This window comes from Sardina pilchardus, chromosome 4 (genome assembly GCF_963854185.1).
Source record: "Sardina pilchardus chromosome 4, fSarPil1.1, whole genome shotgun sequence".
Classification (NCBI taxonomy): Eukaryota; Metazoa; Chordata; class Actinopteri; order Clupeiformes; family Clupeidae; genus Sardina; species Sardina pilchardus.
The window spans coordinates 11,483,402-11,501,841 of NC_084997.1; the positions used below are offsets into that span (position 1 = coordinate 11,483,402).

Genomic DNA, 18,440 nt, shown 5'->3' on the forward strand with positions numbered 1-18,440 from the left:
GGACAACTGATTCAGGAGAAAAGAATATAGGGAAAATAATTTTTACTGACCTGCTATACCCTTTGTCATAACAGGTATAGTTGGTTCGCTTGGCTCTCCAAAGCCTGCCTTATTCTCAGCTGTCACACGGAATTCATATTCAACTTCTTCAGCAAGGCCTTTAATCTCAAAATGAAGGTCAGATACTGTCTTCTTTGATGCTCTGATCCAACGCACACCTTTCTTTTCTTTTTTCTCCACAAGGTAACCTGTTATGTCTGCGCCACCATCATCAGCAGGTCGCTTCCATGCTATTGTTATATTGGTTCCACTTACATTTTCAATTTCTGGCTTTGCAGGTGGACCAGGGGGGCCTAGAAAAAAAATGTTTCACATTATTACACTGTGACATGTAGATAAGCATAGCTCTAGTTGTTATGATTCTATGGCTAACTTACCAAAGTTATCAACAATCTTGACAGCCCCAGAATGTGACGGATCTCCAGCACCAGAATAATTCACAGCTTTGGCACGGAAGATGTACTCATTGCCTTGAACAAGTTTTGTAGCAACATAGTGGCAGTCAGTGACCTGTTCGGCAAGAATGGTCCAGAGAAGGCGACTTGTTTCCCTCTTTTCTAGAGTGTAATACTTAATTGCAGATCCTCCATCTTCTGCTGGTGCTGTCCAAGTTAAGGTGACTTTTTCAGATGAAACTCCACTGGCTTCAATGGGCCCAGGAGGACCTGGAACATCCAATACCTTCACCTTGACATTTTCTTCTTTAATGCCAAATGGATTACTTGCAGATATTGTGTACTCTCCTGAATCACTTCTGCTTGCATACTTGATGTATAGAGTAGATGATGTTTTGGTAGACTCGATCTGACATATATCTGAAGGTTTAAAGGTTTTTCCTCCTTTAGACCAGAAAGAGGTTGGAGTAGGTTTGCCCAAGATGCTTGTAGCAGTTATGACAATTGTGTCACCAGCTTTCACAGTAAGTCCCTCCTTAACAGTGGAGTCGATAATGATGGTTGGTGAAGCTGTTAATTAAACAAGAAGTAACAATGTTACAGAGGTGAAGGGACAAAACACAGAATATACTTACAGTAAATTGTGTGAAACTTGATATTAGTTATTACCATATTCATCTGAACACACAATAGTGTCAGTTTGCTCAGATGGTGGGCTGAGTGCTCCAGCAGAGTTCTTGGCCCGGATTCTGAACTCATACTTGCATCCTTCTTGCAAGTCTTTAATAGTGTATGCGCAATCCACAACATTCATGATATTGGCCTTCACCCAAATTTTGGACGGCAGATCACGTCTCTCAACAATGTATCCAGTGAGTCTGTGTCCACCGTCACACTCAGGCTCGGTCCACTGAAGTGTTACTGTGCTCCTTGTAATGCTGATGACATCAGGTTTACCAGGGGGATCTGAAAAAAAAACATAATTCAGGGGTGTTATGAACACTGACATAATTTAAATGAACCTCCTAAATCTAAAATGTGCACAACATTGTTACTTACCAATTGGATCCAAGGCAACCATGGGCTCAGTTGGTGGACTTGGTCGACCAACACCAGCCAGATTAATTGCCATGACACGGAATTCATACTCCAAACCCTCAGTGAAACCTGTCACTATGAATTCTTTCATTTTCACAGCGGTCTCGTTAGCCCTCTTCCACAACATGCTGTTTCTTTCCTTGAATTCAACATGGTAGCCTAAAATAACAAAAAGATTCAAGGTGATAAATATGAAACATGTGACAAATCATGTACATATGTCATTCATATCACATAGTCAAACTGCAATATTGCTGAAAGATTGGGAAAAAATACATACCAGTGATTGGAGAGCCTCCAGTTTTCCTTGGATCAGACCAAGCCAGGTAGGCACAGTCATGACGCATACTCATAACCTGAGGTGGTGGTGGTGCATCAGGAACATCTAGTAAATAAACATACCAGGTTAAATATGTTCACCTTCTACGAAGATATTGCTACTAATCCAAAAGTTTGAAAAATCACTTACTGAATGGATGCTTGGCCAACATTGGCTCAGACTTGAGACCTTCACTAACTCCATACTTGTTTTCTGCACACACTCTAAAGATGTATTCAGTTCCCTCGTGGAGTCCAGTCACTCTGAATAAGGGTTCTTCGACAGATGAAGCAACTGTGACCCACATGTTGGTGACTGAATCTCTTTTCTCAAGGATGTAATTTGTGATTGGTGAGCCACCATCATCCTTAGGTGCACCCCACTTCAAAGTTGCACCATCAGCTGTGACCTCTTTGAATTTAATAGGTCCGACTACAAGTCCTGGTTTGCCCACTACTCGGACAAAAATGGTTGACTCCTTCGTTCCAAAAGTATTTCTGAGAGTGACGGTGTATTTGGAGGCGTCACTCCTCTGGCAGTCACGAATCAGCAGAGTTGTATTCACTAATGTGGATTCAGCAGATACTCTGCCGGTATCAGTGAGATTTTCGTCCTCACCCTTGACCCATTTGGCTGTTGGAGGAGGTTTGCCTATGAGAGGGATCTTCAGACGGACCGTGCTTCCCTCCTTGGCAATGTAGCATAGGTTGGGCAAATCACGCAAATCACAGCTTGGTGGAACTGTAACAGAGAAATGTGAGTGAAAAATCATGACCTTGGAATGTACTGTAATATATTATATCAACATCTGTGCAGAGTTGAGGGTAAATCATTATTCTCATAAAACTCACCAATGGTGTCCTTTGCCACCAGACTAAGCTCCTTCTCAGGACCATCTCCTGAATCATTCATTGCCTTAACTCTGTATTTGTATTCTTTGCCCTCAGTTAGGTCTTTGCCACTGTACTGCATATTCTTTGACCTCATTAGCTCCTTCCAGTTGTCATCACCATTGAGAACCTCAAGGACATATGCAATAATTCGACTGCCACCATCACTGATAGGTTTCTTCCAGGTAAGAGTGCATGATTCTTTGGTTACCAAGATGGGCTTGAAGTCCATGACTGGTCCAGGTTGTTCTGGAAAAATATTAAAAATATTATAATATAATCGTTTTATACATTTCTGCAGCAACTACTAACACAGTTAACTGAAGTACACACACACACACACAACTCACTCATTGTGTTCATGTATTGGTCACATTTAGTAACTCACCAGAGGCCCGCACAGCATCTGCAGTTTCACATGGCTCTCCAATGCCTAATTCATTCACAGCCTTAACTCTGAAGCTGTAAGATCTACCTGGCTCCAAACCATCAATTTTCAGTGATGTTTTTGTGCAATCATTTGAAACCAAGGACCAGGCCTTTCTCTCAGCATCACGTTTTTCAATAATATAGCTTGTCACTGGACTTCCACCATTAATCATAGGCTCGTCCCAAAGAATTGATGCAGAATCTTTTGAGGTCTCCTTAACCATAAGGTTGAGTGGTGGTCCCGGGGTGTCTGAGAGAAAAAAGAGAACATTCATTCAGTGCTTGCCAAAATAATGCTTTTGTTAGAATAAAACTTTATATCAAAATTCCAAGACTTACCGAGAACTTTGACTACAATTGTGTACATCTTCATTCCACTGGTACTTTCAAGATTCAAAATATATTTGCCTGCATCATATCTGTTCACTTTTTCAACAATCACTGTGGTATCTAACTCTGTTGCCTTTATGATGATTCCTTGTCTTTCCTTAATATTGGTGTTCATTTTGGCCCAAGTCACTTTGGGTGCTGGGCGACCCTTAATTGTAGCATGAAGTTTCATTAAAGAACCAGCCTTCAACACCAGTAATTCTTTCAGCTCTGCATCAAGTATAGCTTCAGGAGCCACTATAATCAGACCAAGACAATGACAATTAGTAACATAAATCACTCATATAGTGTATTATTGTGGATATCACTAAAATGGCATTAAACACTTACCCAAAACATCTTTGACAATAGGTTTGTCTGGGACTTCACATGGCTCACTGAAACCCACTTTGTTGACAGCTGTCACACGCAGTTGATACTGACTATTAGTCAAAAGGTTACTGACAACATAATGGGTGTCCTGGAGATTCTTGGGGACATTGCATCTTATCCAGTCTTTCGTGTCTAATCTCTTGCACTCTACAAGATAGCCCAGGATTGGAGCTCCACCATCATTTGCTGGCTTTGTCCAGGATAGCCTGATTGTGCTGTTTGTTGTGTCCAAAACGGTTGGTGAAACAGGAGGACCAGGAGGGACTGTGGGAAAGAAAAAATAAGTAAATGAGTATTGATATGTTAATGTCAAGTTAATGTCCTCTTTGTATTATATTTTTGTATGGTTACTTACACACAGGATCCACTGCTGAGACACCAACAGATGGTTCACTGGGTTTTCCAGGACCAGCAAGATTCACAGCAATAACTCTGTACTCATATTCAGTTCCCTCTGAGAGACCGGTAACCTCAAGGGTTCGCTCAATGAGTGGCTTTCTGTTAAGTTTTGTCCATTTCATTTCTTTAGTTTGTTTCCTTTCAAGCATGAATCCAGTGATGGGAGACTTTCCATCATCTGATGGCTCCTTCCAACTTACAGTCATCTTCTCTTTTGTGACATTGGTAATTACGGGAGGATCACAGGGTCCAGGGGCAGCTGTAAGAATGTTTCACAGTCAGATTCATAAATTCTTTCCATTTATACATATGCCAGCAAAAAAGTAACTAAAATGAATGACTTACTATATGGATTCCTGGCAACAGCAGGATCTGAGAGGATGGCATCTCCAGCACCAAACTTGTTTTCAGCACGGACACGGAACTGATATTCACGTCCCTCAATCAGTCTGTGCACTGTGCATTCAGTGACCTGACCACTGATTTTGGCAGAGACCTGGGCCCATTCAGCCCTGCTGGTTTCACGTTTATCAACAACATAGTTAGTAATAGGTGCACCGCCATCAGCAGTGGGTGGTTCCCAGCTCAACTTGATGGATTCTGCCAGCACCTCATCAAATTTGACAGAAGCTGGTGGTCCAGGAATGTCTAAAGATCAGGGAAAGATTATTTTGGTATTATAGCATATTAGGGATATAATGATTCTCCAAATACAGTTTGGTTTATTACTTTTTTTCAGACACTAAAGAACATGGAAGATCTATTTACTTTCAAAAAATGAATGAAAAATAAAGATCACATTCTCCCAAGGGCCGTGTGTAAGATTCTGAAAGTATGCACTTGAATACACCATTTTTACAATGACAGTTGCTTTACATTGCAGTTTTCACTAGTGAGCTAAATGATTTCAAGCAGTGCATTAAATAGTAACTAAGGACTATTTTATTTTGACTTCTGCTGTTGCAGGTAAACAAGATGGGTTTCAAAACCTTTACACCCTAACAAACAAATTTAATTACAACGATGTATAAAGCTGTGTATTAAATTGCTTAGTTGTTCTAAAGTTACACATAGAAGACCTTTTTTACACACCTAAGACAGTAAGTGTTATTTCCTCAGTCTTGGAGCCACTTGCATTTTCAGCAAGGATGGTGTACACGCCAGATTGTTTTTTAGCCACTTGAGCCATCTCCAAACCATAGAGATTTCGATCCTGCGTCAGCTTCAGATTGAAGTCCCCCTTCAAGACTTGTCCATCCTTACTCCATGTAACCTTTGGCAGTGGTTTACCAAAGATTTCAGCCTGAAGACGGACATCTCTTCCGGCTTTAACAGGCTGCATCTTTTTCATCTGAATCTGGAGCTCTATTCTTGGAGGTACTACAATCAAAAAAACATGATTTTAGATGAAAAGCATCATGTAGATCACAATCAACATGACTAAAGAAACTGCAATCTTTTTGTCTTTACCATTCTCAGCAGATACAAGGATGGGATCAGAGATCTCAGACGGTCTGCTAATATTCACAGCTGTCTTTGCAATAACTCTGAATTGGTACTTGACATTCTCATCCAGTCCAGTAACCCTGTACTCCTCTCTTGGTACATTCTGGCTGCTTGTGTTGCAACGAATCCATAAGTCTTCAGGCAGTCTCATGGCTTCAACATAATACCCAATGAGCTTGCTTCCACCATCATTCTTTGGTTTGGTCCAGACTAGTGTAATGCTGTTCTTGGTCACATCAAGAGGCTCTGGTTTACCGGGTGCATCTAAAAATAACCAATTAAAACAATCAATATGGTAGTTTCCAGAGTTTAAACAATTTGTGATATGCATCATCAAAAATAAAGAAATCCTCCCTCACCAACAGGTGTTCTTGCAGTAACAAAGTCAGTCTTTTTGCTAGGTTTGCCCTGGCCAGCACGATTGATGGCAGACACTCTGAAATTATATTCCAGACCTTCAATGAGGCCAGCACATGGATATTCTGTTGTGCGAACAACTGAGTCATTAGCCTTAACCCAAAGCAGGCTGTTCCTCTCTTTACGCTCAATGTAGTATCCAGTAATGGGGCTACCACCATCAGACTCTGGCTTGTCCCAAGCCACAAACATACAGTCTTTGTTGATTTTGGTGATGCGGCAGTTCAGGGGTTCACCAGGAACATCTAAAAATGACAAATATGTGAAGTGTTATCAACAAAGCATCTGTAAATAATTCTAAGAGTGAACAGAAATATTACTTAAAAATAATTTCCTTACTGAAGGGAAACTTGGCAATCATTCTGTCAGATGTAATTGGATCGGAGACACCATAACGATTCTCAGCACGAACACGGAACACATACTCCTTTCCAGGGATAAGTTTGCCAAGTCTACAGCCAGTCTTGCCAGGGGAAGTTGTCGCTGTGACCCAGTCACCTCTACTGAGATCACATTTCTCAACCACATAGTGTGTGATTTTGCTTCCGCCGTCCTCCAATGGTGCATTCCAGGACAGTGTGCAGGCATCGGCATCAATGTCACTGACCTCAAATGGAGGCTCAGGTGGTCCAGGGATATCTGAACATTTCAGATAGAATTGTCATTAGAATTCATTGGTTTGTTGAGACATTCATCTTTAATTCCACATGCAAAGTTGATTGCAGTACACACTATAAATAGTTTTTTACATCACAATGCACTTATCTGAAGTCAATTATACCCAAGTGCCCTTGGATAGTTCTTAAGACATAGCTGTGCAAAAATGGTAACTTACCTAGAATAACAATTTTGATTGATTCTTGTACAGTGGCACAGCTGTTTTCAGCAACAAGGCTATATACACCACTGTCTGTTCTTGAGACTTCTTTGATAATGAGTACACAGAGGTTTTGAGATTTGTGCACAGCAAGACGACTGGATGAGACAACAGCATCCTCTCCACGTTTCCATTTGACCTCAGGTGCTGGCTTGCCAGAAACAACAGCTTCTACTCTTAGTTTAGCTCCTGCCTTCGCAGTTATTGTTTCTGCCATGACAATCTTGGGGTCCACTGAAAAACAATACATTACATGTGAGCCATTGGGACGTTTTTTTCTTTAAAATATATGGATGTCAGTAAATAAACAGAACTTACACAATAGTTCCTTGATTTCATGTGCTTCTCTGGTCTCAGTTGGTAGACTGCAACCCATTATATTTCTTGCTGCAACGCGGAACTTATACAGCTTCCCCAGTTTAAGCCCAACCACGGTAATGCTTAAACCTTTGACAACTGTGTACGGTGCCCAAGGTAACTCCTTTGGCTTGCCGTCCTCATCCTCGTCATCCTCTGGCTCAGTCACAGACTCAGGTTCAGATGCAGAAGCAGGTGCTGGTGCAGCTACAGTCTCACCCTCTGGTGCCGCTTCACCTTCTGGTACCGCTTCACCCTCTGGTGCCGCTTCACCCTCTGCTGCTTTAGGTTTCTTTGGTGGTTTAGTCTCCAAGTATTCAATCACATATCCATCAATCTTGGCACCTCCATCCCGCATTGGTCTAACCCAACCAATTGTTGCACTGTTCTTGGTGATTTCCAGTACCTCAATCCTCTCTGGTGGGTCTGGCTTGCCTGACGAGAGGAAGGATTACAGTTAGAGTTATGATGCTTAGCAGACGATTAACACATGAATGTCACTGAATGGTATTGTCCTTTTAAATATAGTTACTAGCATTAAAAAGGTTGGCTAGATTTATTTAGATTAGATTTGAAAATTAATTTGTCTTCCACCAAGAAGGTTATTCTCCTTCTCCCACGTAATACTTACTGACTGGATCTGACGCCAGATAGGACTGTGGAGATATTCTTGGCACACCAGGACCATACTCATTGGCTGCTGTCACTCTGAAGTAGTATTCTGTGCCTGGCACAAGATTGCTTATCTTAATAGTCGCCTTTTCTACATCCACATTGGTGTTGACCATTGCCCAGGTCTTTTTGTCAATTGGACGTTTCTCTACAATGTAATGTGTCACTGGACTGCCTCCGTCATTTTCAGGAGGAGACCATGAAAGTATGCAGGAATTGACTCTGATATCAGTAGCTTCAACATTGACCACAGGTCCAGGGGTATCTATTAAAAGGAATAGCATACATGTTAGAATGCATACTTTTCAAAATTAAGTATAGACAATCATTAAATGGATACTCAATTATCGTCTATAGCATACAGACAAACTTACCCAAAACTTTAACGTTCACAAAAACAGCCTTCTCCCCAGCTGGACTGTTCACTTTCAATGTGTATTTTCCTGTATCATCTCTATTGGTGTCAGAGATGACAAGGAATGTCATTGTGTCAATAATATCCACATGACCTTTCCTGACAACATTGTCGATGCCCATTCTCCTCCACAAGACTTTTGGTGCAGGTCTTCCTCTGACTGTAGCCACCAGTCTAATAGGGCATCCAGCTCTGACAGTCAAGCCCTTCTTCAGGTCAGCATCCAAGTCAATCTCAGGGGTTTCTGTGTATGGAAATTAGAAAAATAAGTTAATATACTTTAATCAATTTCGCGACAGAATTCATTTTAAATACAAAAAATTAACTTACCAAGAACCTCCCTAGGTACAACAGCTGCCCCAAGATTAGTGGCTGGGCCCAAGCCAATCTGGTTTTGGCAAGAAACGCGGAATTCATAAGCTATATTCTCATCCAGACTTGAAACCGTGAATTCAGTTGCAATCAGCTGGGCGGCGACATTGCACCTCTTCCAACCCTCATCTGCCTTTTTGCCTGCTTCCGGGACTCTAATTTCAACTACATATCCAATAATTGGTGCACCACCATCATCAACAGGCTTAGTCCATCCAAGTGTAACAGATGTTTTTGAGCTATCTGCCACCTTCAAATTACCAACAGGGCCAGGGGGACCTAAAAAGCAAAAGTGATGTAGTTTAATATAAGCTTATGCTAAAAGTTGGGTGCTAATAGATATACATAATAAAATAATAATAACAGTTATACATACCAGTAGCATCTCTGGCCATAAGTGATCTGGTAGGCTTGCTCGGATTGCCGATTCCAATTTCATTTACAGCCTTGACTCTGAACTGGTACTCATGGTTGGGCAGCAAGCCAGACACGGTCATTGACGTTCCAGAAAGATCTTTTGCCACGGGCACCCATCGAACAGCGTGTTGCTCCTTTTTCTGTAGAATGTAGCCAGTGATGGGCTTTCCTCCATCATTAGTAGGAGCAGACCACACAACTGTCATTTCAGTCTTTGCAACTTTGGTAACTTCTGGTGCATCTGGGGCTCCAGGTGGACTGAACAGTGTTCTTGCAACAATAGACTCAGTCTCAACTGCAGGGCCAGCTCCCATCTTGTTTTCTGCACGCACTCTGAAACTGTATTCAGTTCCTTCAGTGAGGCGAGCAACTAAAGCAGAGTTGGTAATAACAGCAGATGAATGAACAGACCAGACACCCCTCTGTGTTTCGCACTTCTCAACAATGTAATTGTAGATGTCACAACCACCGTCATCCTCTGGGATCTCCCAGGATAATGTGCATCTGTCCATTAAAATTCCAGATATTACTGGGTCTCTTATTGGACCAGGTCTGTCAAGCACATTCAACACAGCTGAGGCAGATGCGGTTCCACCAGGATTAGTAGCAGTGATAACAAACTTTCCAGTATCTGTACGTCTTGAGTTTGTAAGTAAGAATTTGGAGTATTTAACTCCACCTTCAATATGAATCCTGGGGCTTCTGTGCAAATCAATAGTGGAACCCTCCTTGGTCCACCTGATCTCTGGGTCTGGTGTTCCAGTGACGTCCGCTTCAATAGCAACAGTGTCACCAGCTTTAACCACAACTTTGCCCTCCACCTTAAGCTTGATACTTGGTTCCACAACAACTTCTTTTACAAGTGTTTCAGCAGTTGTTGCCCAGTCACTCTCGCCTCCTTCGTTCTTTGTCTGAACTCTGAATTGATAGATTTGATTTTCAACTAATCTGTCAACCATGAAGAATGTATCTTTAATCGCACCTCTGTGTAACCTATCCCACTCATCAGAATCTTTAAGTTTCTTTTCCACATGATAGGCAAGGTTGCGGCTGCCACCATCATTCTCTGGCTTCTTCCACTTGAGGAAGACAAATGTTTTACCAATTTCAGAAATCAGCAGATTCTCAGGTGGTCCTGGCCTGTCCACAGGATCAACTGCAAGAATGGGATCTCTTGTCTCAATTGGTGGCCCAGCACCAATCTTATTCTCAGCTCTAACTCTGAAGAGATATTCACAACTTTCCGTAAGAGGCGCCTTGCAAAGACGTTTTGTGCAGTCATTTGACACCATGGTCCAATTCCTTTGGCTAGGTTGACGGAGCTCAATGATGTAGTTTGTAATTTCTGTACCTCCATTGTCCTCTGGATTCTCCCAAGAAACCATACAGGAAGTTTTGGTCACATATGCGGTCTTCAAATTCTGCAATGGCCCAGGAATGTCAAGCACATTGACCACAATAGTGGCTTGTGCTGTGCCACTGCTGTTTTTAGCCAGAATGGCATATTTTCCATAATCTCCTCTGACTGCATCTTGGATGACCAGTTCAGCCAAGGGGTAGCTGGTGTTGATGTCAGTGCGCTTGTCCCTGCCCAGTGCTCTTGCATCCTTTGTCCAGGTGATCTCTGGATCAGGTCTACCCTTTACACGAGTCACCAAGCTGATAATCTGTCCAGCTCTGACGGTCAAGAGGTCACGGCAAGCCACGTCAACAGTGACCTCAGGAGGCACAAGGATATCCTTGGCAAGTACAGTCTCAGAAAGCTCTGCTGGTTTACCTTCTCCAATCTTGTTGGCAGCTCTGATGCGGAACCTGTATTCCATGCCTTCCATGAGACCGTTTACTCTGAATGCACAGATTGGAATGAGATCTGTATTGATCTTGTCCCATTGAGCACTGCCAGATTTCTGAATCTCAACAACATATCCCAACACTGGGCTGCCACCATCTCTTGTGGGTTTGCTCCAAACCAGATCAACATATGATTTGCTCCAGTCCTTCAGTTTGGGGCTCTGAGGAGGACCAGGGCGACCAAGAGGCCGTGTAGCCCTCATGGGTTCAGATGGAAGTGAAGGCACACTCACTCCAGCAATGTTCTCAGCAAAGACTCTGAATTCATAGCTGTTACCCTCAAAAAGACCTGATACTCTGTATCTCAGATCTAGGACAGGGGTCTTATTGACTCTAATCCATTTGCCTGTAAGTTCTCTGCGCTCCACAATGTAGCCACTGATTGGGCTGCCACCATCAGACTCAGGTGCATCCCATGACAATGTTGTAGCATTTTCAGTGATATCAGCACATGATGGTGGGCCTGGTTGACCAGGAGGATCAAACATGTGTTTGGCAATGGTTGGTGGGCTTTCGAGTGGGGCACCAATACCGATCTTGTTCTCTGCACGAACACGCACAATATATTCACGGCCCTTCTCCAGACGAGGAACCTTGGCTTTTAAGCTCATGCTTCCTGAGCTGACGACTGACCAAGGCTCCCAAGGCTTCTTGACATCCTTTTTCTCAACTACGTAACTCATCAATGGAGTACCTCCGTCATCCTTTGGCGGACGCCAACTGATGACCATATGGTCAGGAGCAACCTCAAGGATTGCAACAGGACCAATTGGTGGGCCAGGAGCGTCAAGCACAGTTGCGTGCACAGCAACGGATTTGCTTCCTGCTGGGTTCGCTACGGTCAGAATGTACTCTCCACTGTCTGCGCGAGTAGAATCACTGATGCTAAGGGTTGTTGATGTTCCGTCAGTTTCAATTTTGAATTTGCCTTCCGTCTTCATTTCATTACCATCACTTGTCCATTTGGCCGTGGGAGTAGGGATTCCTTTCATGACAGCTGGGAAGACTAGTGTACCGCCAGCTTTGATAATGAGACCCTCAATAAGCTTCACATCAACCTCAATTGCTGGTGCCACTGAAAAGTTAAAGCATAAACACATTAAAATAAGATGTAGGTATTGTAAGAAATAAGTATTGAATGACATGATAAATTGGTTGGACTAATCAATGTAATATATCTTACAAAGCTTTTCTTGGCAGGTCACTGGAACACTGGTATCAGGTTGACTAATGCCAATGGCATTTTGTGATTTTACACGGAATCTGTAAGTCTTGCCCTCTACGAGTCCAGTCACATGGCTCTTAGCGTCACTGACTGTTTTGAAGGTGACCCAGTCAGTCTGTCCTTCCTCTTGGTGCTCAACAATAAATCCTGTGATTTCACTTCCTCCAGTGCGTTCTGGCCACTCCCACTGAAGCCAAACTTCAGTCTTTTCTACATCAGTATGATGCAAATTCCTTGGTGGACCGGGTGGATCTGCAAATAAGTAGTAATAATCACAATTATTTGCATAATTACGGAGCATTCTGTTATAGCACTGAACATGTATTAGCCATTGTGATGTAATTCTGAATGGTACTCACAAAGTGGATCAAGAGCCTTAACAGGCTGTTTGGTTTCAACGAATGCACTTTTGCCAAATTGATTTTCAGAACACACCCTGAATAAATACTGAACTCCCTCCATCAGATACAAGGCCATAAGGCTAAGTTTCTTGCAGGAAGCATTGACTGGCACCCACTGGTCAGATGCAACATCTTTCTTTTGCACTACATAATGAGAAATCACAGCTCCACCATCATCCTCTGGGGCTTTCCAGGAAAGATAGGCAGATTCACTTGTGATCTCAGATACCGTCAGATTGCGAGGAGGATCAGGTTTTTCTAAGAGAAACAAAATATTGTCAGAACACTGTGCAGTGGAAATATTGCATTAATACTGCATACATGTAGTTTATTTAGGTAGTTTATACATACTGAGGGTGAGCACTGCACAAGTGGCAGTCTTTGTTCCAGCTGCATTTTCCACAGTTATTGTGTAATTGCCACTGTCACTGCGATCACAGTTACGGATTTCTAATTTGCTTCCAGTTGCTGTGACCCCAATGATGCACTTGGCTGGACATTCCTCGCCATTCTTCTTCCATGCAACAGTAGGAATAGGCATACCCTTGATTGTAGCACTAAGGACAATGTCTGTTCCCACCATAGCAAGATGGTCACGAGACATATTGGCATCCAGAAGCAACTCAGGTTCCTCTGTAGATACAGAAAAAAAGATCTGTAAAGTAATCTGCTTTGATCTGAAATGGCTGAAATGTCCTAAAATTGCTTTAGAAATGTAGGATCAACTAACCAAGTCTGTCATGGACTTTAATGTCTTGCTTGACATATGCAGGGTCAGAGGCTCCAGCTGCATTCACACTCTTGATCCTGAACCTATATTCATTTCCATCAATCAGATTGGTAACTACAAACTTTGTGTCTGGGCATTCTTCAGGAGTCTCGTTAGCCTTCTGCCATTCAACGGCACCAGGCTTTTGATATTCAACCAAGTACCCAAAGAGTCTGCCTTTGCCATCGTGACGAGGTACACGCCACGACAGACTCACTGTATCCTTGGTCTTATCAACAGCTTCTGGCAGGACTGGAGGACTTGGAAGAACTAGAAGAATAAATCGTGCAATTATATTAGAACTATCTCAGTGCAGGCCATATTTCAAATATATATACTGATCAAACATAAACATACCAATTGGATCTTTTGCAAGGATTGGCTTTGAAGGTGGACTTGGGTCACCAATGCCCATTTCATTCTCTGCTGTAACACGGAATTCATACGTGCAGCCTTCAACAAGATCCTGCACGCGGAACTGAGTGTTTGGATATAAAGGCTCCCTTGTAGCACGATTCCATCTCTTTGCAGATGGCTCCTTCTTTTCAAGGATATAATTGGTGATGGGCTTGCCACCATCACGTGGTCTGTTCCAAAGGACTAGGCAGTTGTCATGGTATACCTCCCTTACAATGGGTTCATTAGGTGCCTCAGGTACTCCTAAAAAATGTCACAAGATTTTTTATTTAGTTCATGGTTCATTCAAATCAGAATATTGTTTGATCATTTTTTAATCATGTTACAATTGTTACGTACTGAAACGATCTTTAGCTCTCATCTCCTCAGACTCTAGTGGGTCACTGATGCCATACATATTCTCGGCAGAGATTCTCATGATGTATTCACGTCCCTCCTGGAGTTTGGGCACTTTGCATGTTGTTTTTGTTGTGGCAGATGTTACAGAAGTCCACATGTCTCTGTTGATATCTCTCTTTTCAACAATGTAATTGGAAATTCCACATCCACCATCATCAAGAGGAGGCTTCCAAGAAATTACCATGTGGTCTCTGTGGACCTCCTCAAAGACAACTGGACCCTGTGGAGGCGTTGGACGATCTGCAAAGAAAATATATTATTGCTTAATCTCGGGACTCACAGAGAGATACCCAGCTATCAACTGGAGGACTACTAATGGCAGTTTGTACTTTATACATAAAATTCGCATCTAGAAAAAACAAGTATAGCAAATAAACTATAATAATATGAAAAATGAAAACATACCAACAACCGTGACGTTGCAAATGCCTTTGCGGGACCCAGTGCTGTTCTCCACAGTCACACAGTATCTGCCACTGTGTTCACGCTTAGCCTTCATGAGACCAAGACACATGGTAGTCAGAGTATTCTTGAACTTGATATGCTCATCGGCTTTCAAGTCCTCATCATCTCTTGACCAAGTGACAGAAGGCGCAGGCTTTCCAGTGTACCGACCCAGAAGAGCACAGCTCTCACCAACGCGAATGATTACTTTGTCACGGAAGTCAAGCTCGATGGTTGGAGGTTCTGAAGAAAAGAAACCCAAACAAATATTTCAGCACTTGTAATGCCTCTCTCTGACATATATTTCAGTAAAAATATTGCTTTATAAGGAAGTTGGCTATTTTAGAAATGAAGAGTCTTACCTAGTTCATCTCTGCATGTGATTGCTTTAGTACAGAAGGATGGCTTGCTCGGACCAATTTCATTCACTGCGCTGACACGGAATTCATAAGAGTCACCTTCCCGCAGACCATCATAGGTGTACCTTCTGTCCATCAGTTTCTCTTTGGTGAGTCTGACGTATTTGTCTTTGCCAATCATACGGGCCTCCAAAATGTAGGAAGTGACCTCGGCACCACCATCACTCTTTGGTGGTTTCCAAGTGACACTAATGTGGTCTTTAGAAATGGCTGTCACCTGAAGGTCCTCTGGACGCTCTGGCACAGCTGTTAAAATAGAACATGAATTAGGATGTGGCTAAAGAAAAGGAATTTGTGTTCGTAAGTAAATCTTTCCGTATATTTCAACTTACTAATTGGATCTTTGATGATAATCTCTGCAGTGGTGGAGATGAATGGACCCAGTCCAATGGCATTTTCAGCTGCAACTCGGAAGAAGTAGGCCTTTCCAATAATAAGGTTGTGTGCCACAGCACTGTGTCTGGAGAGGGAATAATGGAGTGATGTCCAACCTTTACGCTCAGCGTCACGTTTCTCAATCACATAGTTGGTGATGGCAGAACCACCATCATCCTCTGGGAAATGCCAGTTCAACTTGCACGAGTCACTGGTCAGGTGTTCTGGTACAAATGGAATACCCACTGGACCAGGAACATCTGTGGATACAAAAAAGCACTTGAAATGAAATACAGCTGGCCAACAGGACATACAGTATATGCCATGAAAACACGGCAACATTATGTAAATGCATGGCTATGAGCTCTCACATCCAGTTTTAAGGTCATCAGATGATCTGTGACACATTTAGTTTAGATCTGATAAGGTTTGGGGAAAAGTTTTTAAAGGTGTCTTTATAAATCCAAAATGGCAGCCATATACATTTGGTTGGCATGACAGGTTGTCATATCCTTGAGATAACCCAACATAACAGGCATAGCATGGAGAAACACAATGTGTTCCAAAAATGCTTGTCTGCTACGATCCTAATTGTGGACACATACAAATTCAATCAAAAATGTATTTGTAATCTGACATAAGGATTTGCCTGTTACTCACCCAGAACATCAACAACAATGGCTCTCTTCACCTCTCCACCATCATTTTTCACGGTGATAGAGTAGGTGCCCTGGTGTTTCCTGGTGCATGGCTTGATTACCATAGAGGAGCTGATGGCAGTGGTCTCAACAACAGCGTCCGATGGTATAGCAGCATCATCTCTGTTCCATGTGACTGTGGGTGGAGGCTGGCCAGTTACATAGGCGAGGATGCGAATGACTCCTCCAGCGTGAACAACCATCCTCTCCTTCACTGACAGGTCGAGCTCGATGTTAGGGGAAACTAAAGAATCAATCAAATTGTCAGAGACTTCAGGTTGGCAACTCAGATGTATGCAGTTGTATCATATCATATCATATCATATCATATATTATATTATGTTCCAGTATATTCTTTATCAATATAAGTACATACTTGTCCTGTCCTTGACTTCAAGGGCTTCAGGAATCTCGCCAGGTTCTCCAAGTCCAGCAATATTGTATGCCACAACTCTAAATCTGTAAAGGCCTTTCGTCTTCAGTCCAGTGATAACAAATCTGGTTGTTCTCACTTCTTTTTCTTTGGCCTAATCATAAAAAGCAAACACTCATAAATGTTCAGTTCAGGTAGACACTTTTGTCCCTTAAAGACACTACGAAGAAATACCCAAGCAAAACTATTTGTTTTTAAGTTTAAATGCATACAGTTTAAACTTACCTTGACCCATGCCTCAGTGCCCTCCTCTTTGTACTCAACATAGTAGCCCTGAATCTTTGATCCACCATCCTTCAGTGGTGGGATCCATTCAAGATCAACAGTAGATTTGGTCCAGTCAGTAACTTTGGGTGTAGGAGGTCCAGGAGGAGCTGATTAAAAAAAAAAAAAAATTGTTACACTGTGAATTGAGGTTTGAGTAACATATTAAATTAAAAACTGTAAAACACTCACCAATAGGGTCCCGAGCAAATGTTGGATCAGTAGGCACACTTGGTGGTCCCATTCCAGCCACATTCATGGCTGTCACACGGAAGAGGTACTCAGACCCCTCAATGAGATCAGTCACATGATGTGACACACCAAGAGGCATGGGCTTGATGGGGTCGCGAGTGACTCTGACCCATCGTTTGGAGGTGGTCTCCTTACGCTCAAGCCAGTAGCCTGTAATGGGGGAACCACCATCTGAATCTGGCTCCTCCCAGTTCACAGTCATTGAATCCATTCCGATACTTGAAAGAGTTGGCTTTTCACACTGGCCCGGAGGAACTTTTGAGGGGAAAAATAAAGTTGTTATTAGCATCATCAGGGAAAGGTCGAGAATAGTTATCCCTTAGAAAACCATTAAGTTCCTATTGTCTGGACATATTTATAATGCTTACGGCAAACATTTCTAGCTTTTTCTGGTTCACTGTCCAGTGGGTCACCAACTCCATATTTGTTCTGAGCTCTGACACGGAATATGTACTCATGTCCCTCCATGAGTCCCTCCACTGTCCAGATGCGCTCTTTAGGCTCACTGGTCACAGGGATCCATGTCTGACGAGATGTTACGCGTCTCTCAATAACATAATTAGTGATCTTTGAACCACCGTCATCTTTGGGAGGCAGCCAAGACAGGGTTATCTGTTCAGCCTTGATCTCCTCAAATTTGATAGGCGCAGATGGTGGTCCGGGACGTCCTGAAAGAGGCATAAATATTTTAAGTGGTATGTATGTCTTACAGTGTTTGGTATGTATTACAGTGAAAGGGGACCTTGCATTTCAGAGTATTAAAGTAGGTTTACCCAGGACATTGAGTCTCATCTCCTTGGTGGCCGTGCCCAGGCTGTTGCTGGCTGTGATTGTGTAGAGCCCAGTGTCTTCTCTCTTGCCCTGCTGGATCAGCAGAGTGCAGCTATCATCAGACACAATCTTATTGATGTGCTCGTCATACTCCACCTCGACCTTGGCGTCTGATTTGTGAGCTGGAGCCTTAAACCAGGTGAGGGTGGGGAAGGGGCACCCTTTGATTTTAGCCACAATGTTGATGTCTGCTCCTTGTTCAACTTCAAGGAATTCCTCAAGTTTAATGGATGGTGCCTCTGAAATAGAAAATCAAGAAAAAATGTCACCCGAAAGT

The 18,440-nt window shown here is 42.6% G+C and overlaps 1 protein-coding gene across 1 annotated transcript in view; it reads right to left on the reverse strand.

Annotated features, from left to right (window-relative positions):
* The window catches only part of LOC134078306 (titin-like), a 143,195-nt gene that overhangs the window by 43,815 nt on the left and 80,940 nt on the right, over positions 1 to 18,440 (reverse strand). Inside the window, 37 exon segments of the mRNA XM_062534132.1 lie at positions 51 to 353; positions 438 to 1,025; positions 1,125 to 1,421; positions 1,515 to 1,712; positions 1,834 to 1,938; positions 2,023 to 2,613; positions 2,724 to 3,011; positions 3,151 to 3,441; positions 3,531 to 3,818; positions 3,912 to 4,217; positions 4,309 to 4,611; positions 4,698 to 5,000; positions 5,445 to 5,732; positions 5,823 to 6,122; positions 6,218 to 6,520; positions 6,615 to 6,914; positions 7,111 to 7,386; positions 7,471 to 7,944; positions 8,141 to 8,446; positions 8,556 to 8,840; positions 8,927 to 9,247; positions 9,345 to 12,311; positions 12,420 to 12,713; positions 12,821 to 13,120; positions 13,214 to 13,495; positions 13,593 to 13,901; positions 13,989 to 14,291; positions 14,388 to 14,687; positions 14,853 to 15,134; positions 15,254 to 15,556; positions 15,643 to 15,945; positions 16,346 to 16,627; positions 16,760 to 16,910; positions 17,042 to 17,190; positions 17,273 to 17,587; positions 17,701 to 18,000; positions 18,106 to 18,402. Of these exon segments, the coding sequence (XP_062390116.1) occupies positions 51 to 353; positions 438 to 1,025; positions 1,125 to 1,421; positions 1,515 to 1,712; positions 1,834 to 1,938; positions 2,023 to 2,613; positions 2,724 to 3,011; positions 3,151 to 3,441; positions 3,531 to 3,818; positions 3,912 to 4,217; positions 4,309 to 4,611; positions 4,698 to 5,000; positions 5,445 to 5,732; positions 5,823 to 6,122; positions 6,218 to 6,520; positions 6,615 to 6,914; positions 7,111 to 7,386; positions 7,471 to 7,944; positions 8,141 to 8,446; positions 8,556 to 8,840; positions 8,927 to 9,247; positions 9,345 to 12,311; positions 12,420 to 12,713; positions 12,821 to 13,120; positions 13,214 to 13,495; positions 13,593 to 13,901; positions 13,989 to 14,291; positions 14,388 to 14,687; positions 14,853 to 15,134; positions 15,254 to 15,556; positions 15,643 to 15,945; positions 16,346 to 16,627; positions 16,760 to 16,910; positions 17,042 to 17,190; positions 17,273 to 17,587; positions 17,701 to 18,000; positions 18,106 to 18,402 (13,851 nt within the window).